This window comes from Poecilia latipinna, unplaced genomic scaffold (genome assembly GCF_001443285.1).
Source record: "Poecilia latipinna isolate Pla-1442-1.1 unplaced genomic scaffold, P_latipinna-1.0 Scaffold873, whole genome shotgun sequence".
In the NCBI taxonomy this organism is placed as follows: domain Eukaryota; kingdom Metazoa; phylum Chordata; class Actinopteri; order Cyprinodontiformes; family Poeciliidae; genus Poecilia; species Poecilia latipinna.
The window spans coordinates 157,517-170,239 of record NW_015113489.1 but is presented as its reverse complement, the minus strand read 5'-3'; the positions used below and the strand labels follow the sequence as shown (position 1 = coordinate 170,239).

General features: G+C 39.1%; 1 protein-coding gene across 1 annotated transcript; it reads left to right on the top strand.

The window, feature by feature from the left end:
• Positions 1-348: 348 nt before the first annotated feature.
• lrpap1 (low density lipoprotein receptor-related protein associated protein 1) lies at positions 349-12,631 on the top strand. The gene is made up of 8 exons (XM_015048297.1): positions 349-646; positions 1,553-1,697; positions 4,213-4,343; positions 4,444-4,564; positions 5,924-6,079; positions 10,255-10,337; positions 10,669-10,845; positions 12,068-12,631. Exons 1-8 carry the CDS (start codon positions 485-487, stop codon positions 12,134-12,136), a joined length of 1,044 nt encoding a protein of 347 aa, XP_014903783.1. The 5' UTR covers positions 349-484; the 3' UTR covers positions 12,137-12,631.
• The last annotated feature ends 92 nt before the right edge of the window (positions 12,632-12,723 follow it).

Sequence of the window (12,723 nt, the reverse complement as noted above, 5' to 3'; positions counted from 1 at the left end):
AAATGATGTTCGCTGTGCATAACACCACGAACATCAATGTTCAAAGCAATACAACATAAAAGTTGTATTGCTTTCTAACATTGCTTTATGGACTCAGTTAGACTTCATAGTTTACTTCTCCTTAAAAATTAATGAAAAACTGTCATTTTGTAGTTCCTTGGAAGATGTGAGCAGCATCCAGCGGTGTAAACGCGTGGAGGCCTACCATTCGCTCACAGAATTTAAGCTGCTTCGTTGCTTGGCAACAGGACCCCACGGCATCTTGGGAATTGTAGTCAATACAGGGTTTGGACCGTTTCACCAGTCCCAGAAAGCGGGAAAGATAAAACTACATATCCCAGAGTTCTACTTAGAGACAAATCCCACCTCTAGTTGAACACGTGACTGTGTGCTGGCGTGAGCTACAATAACACTGTTTGTTGTGCTCTGTGATTGCAGTTTTAGCCTCTTTGTTGTTCTTTTTGGCGTGTAGCTGCTCTTAAAGATGAGGCTGCAATGTTTGGTGACGGCGCTTTGTCTCAGTGTGGGTGTCATGGCTGGGAAATACTCTCGGCAGGTGAACGAGCCCACGCAGAGTGATGGCGATGGGCAGACAGCGGAGTTCAGGATAGCTAAACTCAACCAGGTGTGGGAGAAAGCCAAACGGGTACGTACCTCAAGACAGAATAAGTTGCTATCTGCAGTCCTGATAAAGCAACACATTTCTGTGTTCTCGTGGAAATGAATAAATATTGAAAGAGCTTAAACCTGACGTATTATTTTTGCCCGTAGATCTCACAGCTGAGAGTACAGCGGTCTCAAGAATCACAAACTGTTTAATAATGAATGAATAGTGAAAAGGCTTCAAAGCTAATTTTAGCGTTGTGACAAAGGGGGAATCAGAATGACATGCTCAGCCAAATTAGCACACGCCTTAGTTTGACATTGACATAGTGTTAAATGGTTAAGGAGCATCCACAGAGGAGTTGTTCAGTGGTGCCCTGGTGGTGTTATTAAAGTTGACTGTCATCTGTTTTACATCGTTCACAGTCAACTGACAGCGCTAGGCTGATCTGTCAATCTTACGGATGAGATCCGCCGTAGTGTCTCCTCATTAGCGACCCTGATGATGAGCATCATCAGGTTTAAGCAGTGTATGGCCATGATTAGCAGTAGACTGAGTACACAACCATGAGGCGCTCCAGTTCTCATTGTGGTGGTGGTGGTGGTGCTGGAGACGCAGCCGGGGCTGACGTCTTCCGGTGGGAAAGTACGGCATCCTGTTAGGGAGGGGAGAGGAGATTGTTCAGCTTTCCAACCTGTTGTTCATATTCTCAAAGCGGTGGTGAAACAGATGCAGAAGTGGGATGATGGCGTAGTTTGTTCACAAGGTGTATTTAGAAGAAAGGACAATAAAACCAAACTGTATATGTCATACACTTTGGGTTTTTTATTGCTTCTTTCACAGTTTCTTTCTGGACTGATGGAACATTAAAAGTAGTAACTGAGCAGACACACTTCTCCTCTTCCTTTCAGAGTAATCCGTCATTTTCTGCTCCTTTTGTGTTGACAGATGCAGCTGACAGCAGTGCGACAGGCCGAGCTGCACAGCGACCTAAAGATTCAGGAAAAAGATGAGCTGCAGTGGAAAAAAATGAAGGTGGAAGGCTTGGATGAGAACGGGGAGAAAGAAGCCCAGCTCAGGCGCAACTTTAACGGTGAGAACAGCCTAAACGGAGAAAATAAGTCTGTTCTTTTTTTTCATTTATTTTGTTTTCAAGAAATTCAAATGTATATTCATAGTTCAACACCACTGACAGTATTTAAAACCGATAAAAAATATGGATAGTTCACGCCGACATAATCCTGTGCAGGGGAGTTGAGCGTGGGGCAGATTTAAATTTACCAAGAAATGCTTAATCAAGTTAGGACAGAAACAGGAGCTGATGTACAAGCGCATGAAAGGATGTTCTCCTGCTAAACTGCAGGTGATGAAGCAGCCGCCCACACAAGTATCTGATGCTTTCTGCCACGAGCAGCAGGTGGACGCCCTCTTCCCTGTAGCACCTCTGGCAGCAGCTCAGAAACAAGACGCCATACCCTCTCCAGTGATCCCATTTAACTCGACTTTCACACGCAACAAATCGCTGAAACACTCTTGCTATAAATGGTGATTTTCAGAGCATTAGATACCAAAAAACATGCAAAATTTAGAGATTAATTTTAGTGCAGCATGCAGTTCTTGATCATCAGCATGAGGAGATACAGGTTTCATGACTACAACAAAAAAATGTAAATAATTTATCCAAATATTTCATCTGTCAACACACTGTTTTTCTGTTTTTTTTTCTTTCAATTTATTATCAAAACACAATTATCCAATGAACAGATCATCAGATTAGGAAATAATTTGTTTTTTTTAGTTACTCCAATTAGTCTCAAGTCCTTTGAAATTGCTCTGTGACCCTTTCCAGATTCAAAGGTCTGTGAATTTGTTAATTATATTTTTTTACAAAGAGCAATGTTGGGTTGCTTAGGTTTTTTCCCCTTTTACAAATAAAATAATAATTTGAAAACAATTTTTTTTATTTATATATATTTACCAAAGCTTTCTTTGGCTGACACAAAAATGAATTTGAGGATGTAAAATATTTAGGTGCGAAAAACGAGACAGACCCTCTTAAATACTGATCTACAAAAATGATCACACATTTAACAGTTAATTGTTACTTCAAATAAGGGATAAAGAAAATTCTCAAAATTATTTACTAAGAGTAACAACATGCATGGATATTATTTATCCAGCCAACTTATAGCAATTGCAGGAGCTGTAGAATCATCTCTTATGTGAGCAGGCTGCACACATTTCTCTTTACTGGCTTTTTCTTTTTTCTTTTTTTTTTTTGTAAGGAATTTGGCCAGTGTTGAGAAGGAAACCTGAAGAAGGTTAATCAGTGACTGAATCAGGGTTTGAATTCCAGTCAGTCGACAAGCATTGTTGGTCCAAACCCTGTTTAGAATCACTGCTATTTGTTCCAAAGGTGATTTTGAATCCCATCCTGCTTGGCTTTCTTGATCTTACGTAAACCAAAAAGAAAAAAAAAAAACAATAACAAAACAAAAGGGACGTGCTGTGAAATGTTAAGACTGGGTAAAACAGATTTTGTCAGCCTGTGCAATATACTCTTATATTTATTGTGTAAGCACTTTAATTTGTCCACATTTTACACAACTATTGTAGATCAAAATGTCTAAAGATTGAAGATCGAAGCTCCTCGTTACTCTCAGTGGTGGAGAGCTCCAGCCACCAACTCTCTCTCCTTTTGCTGGCCAACATTTATGTTTTTTTAACAAAGAGCTCCTGCAAACATTCATCTAAGCCATGACTTCTTTAGCTCTTTTTTTATTCATTTAAACATATTTATTTGTCTTATTATGCAGCACCTCTTGTAAAACTCACTGGAAGAATAAAATCTTGTTTACTGTTTGGACTCGTCGATTGAGTCAAAAACAGCATCTCAAAGAAGTGCAGAAGTACAGAAGTCCATCGGCTCCATATAATATTATACTACTACTTCTGTTCTGTTTATTGAAAAGATAAAACAACCCTGAGTCCCAGCTTGATGCATTACAGGTTAATATGTCACAATGACGGCTTATAAGAGTGCTAAGATGTTGCTGAATAAGCTGCTGAAACCCATTTTACTGGAATAGAAAAGTGAGCGTACACTTTCTGAGGGACTAAAGTTCAACTTTATAGACTGCAGGAGTATAAAATAGGTGGCAATTCAGAGCAGAAGAAAACATAATGTTCCATGATTAGATTTTTTATGGATTATTAGTTTGTAAGTAAGGTTTTGCTCGTGAATATTCAAGTAAATGGGTTTTTTTCTCTCTATAATGTTGAATTTTAAGTTTCTTTTAATGTTCCATGAAACATAAGCATTTTTTTAAACGCCCACTTCAAGGTGTTGTCAGTATAATGACAAAAGTTTATGATGCTTAACCCTTCATTACAGATTCTTCTTTGCTGTTATTTTAAAAATGTTCGCCGTCTTTGTTTGGATTGAATGCCTTTATGTCAAAAGGTTAACTAATGGACATGCAAATCAGATTCACTTTATGCTGTCATTCCCCAACAACAAACTCTGCTGCTGCCGCCATTTTTGCAAGGCAAACGGTGTGGTTGTGGACCACAGATTATAATTATACCATCCTGCTTTTGTTATGCAGTGATCCTGGCCAAGTATGGCATGGATGGGAAACGGGACATGAGGCCGATGGAGACCAACTCCCTGAAAGACCACGAGGCCAAAGACGGCGATGTGTTCGACGATCCCAAACTGGACAAACTCTGGAACAAGGTTTGTGCTCGGATGCAAAGGAGAGAGGAAAGACGACGCAGAAAAAACTCTTCTCGGTAACTTTTGAAGCGCGCTCCTCTCTGTTCTCTTCTACCAACAGGCCAAGAGCTCTGGGAAGTTCTCTAACGAAGAGCTGCAGAGCTTGAAGAGGGAATTCCAGCATCACAAAGACAAGATCCACGAGTACAACATCCTGATGGACACAGTCAGCAGGACCGAGGGTGAGCTAAACGTTTCTACTGAAACAAGCTGCAGTCCGTTCTGCTCTGATTGGCACTTCGTCTGTGCTCACCAGTTTGAGGCTGTCATGGCATGACAACCTTGATTATTTACACACAAATTAAAAATTTTGAAAATATGTTAATACAATGATAGTAGTATCATAAAATGTATTTATTTTGATTTGCAGACTTCAGCAAAAACTAGTTTTTAATGTATGCTTTGCATAGGACATTGTGCTTTTTTTGCTCTTTACAGAGCAAAAGGAAGAAAAGTTTATATTATCTGGATAATAAGTTGGGCTGTTTGCTTTTTTTTTCAGCCATAACAGGCTACATGGCAGACATGCTGTCAATAGATTATCCCTTGTAACTGTAAAATGTCAAGCTAACAACACTTTCCAAACCAGCTCTTTGTGTCTTTTTTTTTAAATCAGTATTATTTTCAATTAACAGATTTTTTTATTGTGTAAGTAAATGATTAGTGCAGTAGCCTTTGTTCAGCCAGCTGATCAGAACCATGTTAACCCATGCAACCTATTTGACAGTGAATGTTAGTTGCTGTAAACTCAAATTGATTTGGACCCTGGTGTGGCTGCGTAGCGCTGATTTTATGGACCTTTGGAGTTCTAAGCCTCTCGTTGAGCTCTGCGATCCGGTGGCAGGTATCAGGCAGGACAGGTTCCCGTCCGCCGCTCTTTACTCTGTCACTGCTCATCATGTCAAACTGAGGGATTTAAGGAGAGCTGGCAGTCGCCCACAGTGTTTCATCTGGATGGGCGCAGTATCTCTTTTGGGCTGGACTGACACTTTGCTGCTGTTTCCTTTTTTTTTTTTTTTTTAAATCTCCACAGCATCTATGTCGCTGCAAGTCAAGCCGGAATTTTTTTTTTTTTTTTCTGCTTGTCTGATACATTTAAATATTGAGCCAATCACATGTTGCCTGCAGGGCCTGAGGCTCTGTCTCACCACTTTGTCTGCTCACCGCCTGTCTGTTCCTTGATTTTCATTTTGTTTGCCCTTTTTTTCTCTTTTTGATCCAAATGTCAGCTGGTATTATTATTATTATGGCCTTTGTTTGAGTTTTTCCTCCTTGAAGATGAGACGGACGGGGAATCTCATAACCTGACGGCGATAGTCAGTAAGTCCAGACTTATAGGTGACTCACGACTCTTACAGAGGAATTGATTTTAATATCACAAGATCAGACCAATTGTCTTTCAAGGCTATTTCAGAGCTTCTGCAAAAACTCCCATCAAACGCTCGTTTGCTTTAATTTCCATCCCTCTGTTGTTTCTTTCTCTTCTTGGCCTCGCTCCCAAACACCTCCTCTCCCCCACTTGTCTCCTGCCCTCTCTTTAGAAATTCACAAAAACGTAATCTCCCCCATGGAGGGCGACACCAAAGAGCACCTGCTGCAGCAGAAGCACACGGAGCTGAAGGAGAAAATGAGAGACCTCAACCACGGCTTCGAGCGCCTCCGCAAAATCAGCCACGAGGGTTTCTCTCAAGACAGCGGTGAGGAGGAAGCGAAACGCATCTCGCTTCTCATTTACCCCGACTCTTTATTCACAGAGACTTGTAATCATAGTAACGCTCTTCTGGAAAGGTAATACGCTATAGGCGTCACACAAATGGGTTTGTTGTTTTTTTTTTTTTTTGGCTTTTAGTTGAAGTTTAATTTGGTTTTCAATAGGAAACGACTGAGGGTTTTTTTTTTTCAAACTGCTTTCAGAGCTAAGTTCTAGCATTGACGTAAATCAGTATGTCCTTGTTCCAGTTAGCGTTTTCTTTTTTTTTTCCCCTTAAGATTTGCAGCTTTTTCATCCATCCTCTTCTCACAGAACCCATTGTAGTAGTTTTTTTTCTTTGCAAGCTCCAGTTGCCTGATGGCTACTTTGGGTGAAGGTCTTTGCTGTTGTAGTTCTGGTCTCGTGTCCCATTCTACGTTGGTCAGTATTTTCTTTCTTCTCCTCTTGTTTTGTTAAAGCGAAGAAGTGTGCACAGAAAACTCAGTCCAAGCCTTTGATTCAAGGTGACTGAGTAGCCTTGGAAAGCACTTCTGCATAAATCGATAATAAAATGAAAAAGTTTATTTTATTAACTTTATTGACGTTTGCCAAAGAAATGAACGGACAGCCTTTGAACAGAGTCATGTGCACAAACTTATTTTGTGCAGCTTTGATGAGGATTATTTCTTTTAACAATTTAAGTTTAATTTGCCCCCATGCTACAACCTGCAAACATCATTAGTGTGACTTTAATAAGAACGTCGGTCTACTTTCAGGAGTGTCGGTCAGGGTTTTAGGACTTAGTTTTACGTCGGTTCCCTCCAGAGCACAGGGAGTTTCACTTGGTTCAGCCAATATAATCTGGTTTATTTTCAGTGAGAATCCTCTTTTGTAGTGTGGATTTATATCTTCTACAGAAAAAAAGGGTGTATAAGTATAAACATTTCCATGAACATGTATCAGACCTTAGTGTCACTCAGGGTTTGAGTCTTTGCATCTTTTTGTTTGTCTTGACGAGATGAACTGAGGTACTGCTTTCTCTCTCTGATCCCTTATGGGGAAAAAATGTGAGAATCGCCATGACAACCAGGCACATGGAGTAAGTCTCTTCCTATTTTAATGTTATTGCAACTAAATAAGGATCCAAATCCCTAATGAGCCTAAATAGGTGATTATGTGAGGCTTAAAAAATGTGACAAAATAGGAGTTCAGGTCTTCACGGATTATTGCGCAAGTAGATTTAAAATTCCTAAACCAGTGATCAACAAAAGAGTCATGTTGGACCTTCAAAACTTAATAACATTTTGTGTTAAATTGCAGTTAAATTTCTGCAGTAGACTGGTGATGAGAGGATTGTTTCCTTTGGAAATAAGGCTGTTCTATTTTTCATTAGTTTGTATTTATAAAACTAGATTCCGCATTACTAATTTACCTAAACCAGGTGTGAAAAAGAGTGACTCTGTTGGTGTTTGAAAACAAAAGCTCTGATGGGTTTCAAAATAAAGGTCTTACTTTTCTGTAATGTAATTCTTAGATACTCCTGGATTTCTAATGAGCTTTGAAGACCAACTGCAGGTTGGTCTTATCTGAGTCATAAAACTTTTATTGTAGTACTGGGTGAAAAGCACCAAGCTTCCTGTATGATCATAATTTTTCTATTTCTCTGTGCTAGCTTGTAAAAGTGATGAAAATCTAATAAGATTTTAAGATTGGTTACATATAAAACAAGGACATTGTCACAATGATGTCCTCTTTAGTTCCTCCATCTGGCCTCAAGTTTTATTGCTTTAAACCATCAAAAATGTTGTTGTATTTATTAATTTTTTTTGTCTTATTAACAAGCTTGAAATGTTTCCTTTTCAGTCGTTTGGGGTTTCAGCCCAAAGATGGGGAAAATATGTATAAAAAAAAAAAAAAAAAAAGTGGAAAGGAACAGACTGAGCACAAAGCAGTCAAGAACGTAGCCCAAGGTTCCCATTCTCTGTCATCAGTACGGAACAAAATGTTCCTTTTTAGAAAGTCACAAATAGCAAAAGGTCTAGATTTATATGGCACTTTGTGAGGAGACGGAAAGCAGAAGCTAGGGGCCAATAATGAACCCAGGGATATAAAAACACTGGCGAATAGCAGCATGTGAGAAAAGCTGTGATTAAAGAATTACGGTGAAACTGTTGCAACATTTAGTACAGTTTTGGGCATTTGGTACCTGGGCCTTCAGAGTGACTTCAATTTAATCCACATTATGACGTTACAAGCATACAAGCCACCAATACTACAATAAACAAAAAAAACACAACATAACAATGTCTGGTATTACAAAGGTTCGTTGAGGCCAGGCAGCAACATCAGTACTGAGTTGTTGGATTTGAGGCGTCCTGCTCGAAATGCCTCGTTCAGATCTGGTTTTAAATGCGTCCTGAGTGACCACATGGATCCTGGTCTGTATCCAAATAAACACAGACGGGACTCTATTTCCTTCTGACATTTTTAAAATATAATCTCCATTTTACTGCAACAGCATGTTTACGAGGAGTGCGTAGAGAGACGGAGGAAGGTGGGGAGCAAGTGAGAGGGCGCTACATAATTTACGCAGCGCTGTTTATCAATTAGCTTCTAATTAATTATGAGTGTTTTTTTTCTTCCCTTAGCACCACAGTGGAGACATTCCCAATACAGTTTTAATTCAACAACTAAATTTATTTACCATTTTCTATTGCTGTTGTAGTAAATATGTCCTGCAGGTAGCTTGGCAGCAGTTTGAATCTCGCATAAATTGAAGGAATGAAGAAATGATCTGCATCTATAAACCGCAGCATACATGGCTAACCTTTATCGCCCTTTTCATTAAACTGAAAACGGAGTGCACTGAAGTACATCCTGATATATTTATTCACTAAAACTGGAACAAGTTCTTAGTTGTAAATCGTTAAATTTGACCTGCCAGTCATTGATCAGAACCGATAAAGAGAAAACTCCTCAGATTCTGATCTTGATTGATCAGTTTTGTCTCTAGTAAAATAATGAAATCCTTTTATGCTTTACGGCTGAGAAGAATAAATGGCTGCTTGCAATATAGTCTCAATAGTTGAAGTTATATAGAACATTAAAAATACATTGAGGATAATAAAGCACTTTACACTTTGTACAGCCACCAGCAGTAACTTGAGCTTCATTGTCCTGGAGTATCTGGAGGTGATATTGAGGGAAATGTTAATCCCTTTCATCAGCAGGAAACCTGATGTATTACTTGAAGCCTGGCTGCCCATAAAGCTATGAGTTCTTATTATAAAGAAATATTTAATCACCAGAATTCCTTAAAACAAACCTTAAAAGTAAGAGCCATAAATAATCAAAACGTAAAGTTGCACGTCGTCTAGAACTGCAGAGAATGACGACCTTCAGCCAACAGACTGGATTGTTTTCTGGTCATCACTGTCATGATGAATCTTCTCATAATAATGGAAGGTGATTGAATGGGGACAACATGGTTCCTGCCTCAGCCACAAGAGAGCGCTCTCACAGCCACTCAGCAGGCAAATTACTGAGGCAACTGTGGACACTGAGGTTTTCGAGACTTTCAGCTGCTTCTGTTCACTGCTGCTATGTTTTACAAAACCGATACCTGGCTTATTTACATGAGGTATTCTGTTTGTAAAAGTAATTTCTACCTAAATGCAGAAAGGCCTTCTCTGCAGGTCTAAACACCATCAGAACCCCTAATAACATATTTCTACAACCAAAATTATCGTTTTTGATCAACAAGAGTTGAGTTTACCTGATCAGTTCATCTCCATATTCTACTTCAGAGACAGTGTACTATTAAAATGGCAACATCTTTTCCCATTAACTTTTATTTCCCCATTAACGATATAATTAATTTTGATCATTTGAGATGATGCTTTTATCCCAGCATTGTAAATTAACAGTTCATTTTAATATTTGCACTGGAAAATGGACAGAAATTTTACTTTTCTATTTTATTCAGTTAATGTCTGAATTTTTGAGTTGGAGAGTATTTGGAAACGCTGTTCTTTCATTGTTGTTGTGAAGAACAAGTGAGAAGTGAGCTACGTTGTTTTGTCACATTAAAACATCACTTGTCTCTGTTTCAGAGCCGTTGTGGCTCCAAACCGTCTCCTTAGTTTCTCTCCTCACCTTTCTGTGTGTGTCGTTGCTCTGCAGTGTTTCGGGAGCCGCGTGTGATTGAACTGTGGGAGGCTGCAAAGAGGGCAAACCTCAGCAAAGATGAGCTGGAGTCTCTCAAGGTGAGGCTCACAGCACTTACCGAGGTTGCTTTGTGAGGATTTTGTCAGTCTGCCTCTTAGTAGAAACTTTCCAACCCCCCGTTCATTTTAACTCGAGAGGTTAAACTTTTAACTCGAGTGCTGCTTTGGTAGAAGCAGGATTAGTTTGCCCTTCACTTTGTATCGAAGCCAAGATCAGATGGATCACAGGGCTACATTCAGCTTGAGTTTGCAGTGACATTTCTGCTTCATCCGCTGCTTCAAGGGTTTATCAGCTCCACTCTCCATGTAATTGAAGGCGAACTCGCTCTGCTCTGCTCAGTTCATATCCTTCTTCTCTCCGCTCATTCAGGAGGAGCTGCATCACTTTGAGACCAAGGTGGAGAAGCACAGCCACTACCAGGAGCAGCTGGAGTTGTCTCACCAGAAGCTGCGACATGTTGAGTCTCTGGGAGACAAAGAGCACATCAGGAGGAGCCAGGAGAAGTACAACACACTCTCCGAGAAGACCAGAGAGATGGGCTACAAGGTAAGACAGGATCTTCAATAAAATAGAGAGAAGTTCTTGAACCCCTGCAGTCAGAACCGTTGTATCTGATGTATGCTTTATAAACCTTTTGTTTCAAGCATGTTTGTTACGATGAACTCACTCAGGATTCCTGGATTTAATACCTTTAATTCAGCTTGCAAAGCTTAAAAAAAACAGACTCAGTTTTATAAGGTCGAGATGACAAAGCAGGAAAAAGGTCCCTAAAATCAATAATCTGTGCTTTTTCCTCTATCAATAACAAAACTGATGGCTTTATAAAACATTTTATTCCCTTTAAAATGAAATTTTTGTCGTTTTATCTTCTTAGGAGTTAAAATAAAAACACAGATGAAACTAAATTATGTAGCCTTCTATAAAACCAAGCTACTGAAAAGAAATGACACAAAACTTCAAGGTAAAATCTTTCATCTCAAACAAGAGATCTGGAATAAACCTAAAAAACCAAAAAACATAAAAAATAGATAAGTAATGTCTGAAAGCTCAAACGGTGTGTTAAATTTTAAAAGTTTCCAAATGTAACTTGCTGTAACCCATATTTGGGTCCAAAGCAGCATCAGAGTAGCATCCATGTGAACCGCAGGGGGCCGTTTCCCACCAGAGTCCCTCAGGTTGCCCGTCAGCAGTCACAGTAGAAAAACTTGTCCTTTTTAATACTGTGGGTGTAGTTTTGCTAAAATATTGACATTTTAATTCCCAGACTTTATAGAAACGGATGTGATTAACCAAACGTTACCTTCTGGTCTGATGATTTTTGTCACCAAACTGCATTATTTTGACTAATTTTGCAACTAAATAAGTCGCCTCCTGCTGGACATTATAAACTACAGAGGTTTAAGAATACTCACTATAATCTTTATCGTTGGCTCCAGAAAAATAGACCAATGTAGCCTTGTCTGTAATAAACGTCGCTACATGAATGAGATCATTGTATTCCAGCGTATGTACTCCATTACAAGCATACATCATTCTGCTTAATGAGGTACTAATTAGATGATCCTCTGTACCCAACAGCAATGCTGGTGGAAAACATGCAGAGACCCATGAAAGCTGTAATTGGAAGTTTGGGCTCTGAGTGAAAGCATTGGTGTTGTGGTGTTTAAACTGGTTTTATTTGATCCAAGTTCTGAAAATTCAACATCTTATTTTGATAATTAGTCATGTCCTGAAAATAGTTGTGCCCAATGTGTGCCTCTGATTTCAGATGAAGAAACACATGCAGGACTTGTCCAATAAGATCTCTCGTCAGGGTCTGCAGCACAACGAGCTGTGAGGCTCGGCTCCTGATCGCCACCACTGGAGGATCATGGAACTGCACCCTGCTTGAACTGTGGGAATCATTCCCGTCGGCTACTGAAAAATACGACACGGGAGGTTTTCTTTTTTGCTGTGTGACTGGCTGAATGAATGAATGATTTATACAAAGTTTGCAGATCAGACGGGCAAACTTTCACTTTTTTAGTAAACTGATCAAATGAAATGAGTTACTAATGAAATAATTACTAAAATTTTCTGTTGTAATTGTATGATAAATGAAACAAATGTGGAAAACCAGTTTTGGTACCTAAAGCTGAAAATGTGGCACTACTCCTTTACTTCTGCCAGATCTAGTTGGTGAAATAAGGGCAACAATGTTGCGTTTTTCTGCATTTGTCTGTAATTAATTGTGAAAATTAAATATTAAGACTGGTGTTTGTGCTGCCGCTACTGTTGGCAGTTGTAGGTCGGTTTATTGAAATGATGCAAAAGTATTAAAAATGATCAAAAATGTAGAGAACAACCAGTTAATCTTTAATATTCACAAAAAAAACATGCCAATATGCACAACTGAGGTTTTAAAAATATATAATCTCTAGTAAA

What these genes read in the sequence shown, in the direction of transcription:
- lrpap1 (XM_015048297.1), top strand. Translation starts at nt 485, where the DNA reads ATGAGGCTGCAATGTTTGGTGACGGCGCTTTGTCTCAGTGTGGGTGTC. An exon ending in GCTCAGGCGCAACTTTAACG is followed by an intron (nt 1,698 to 4,212) that starts GTGAGAACAGCC and finishes TTTGTTATGCAG; the next exon opens with TGATCCTGGCCAAGTATGGC. An exon ending in CCAGAGAGATGGGCTACAAG is followed by an intron (nt 10,846 to 12,067) that starts GTAAGACAGGAT and finishes CTCTGATTTCAG; the next exon opens with ATGAAGAAACACATGCAGGA.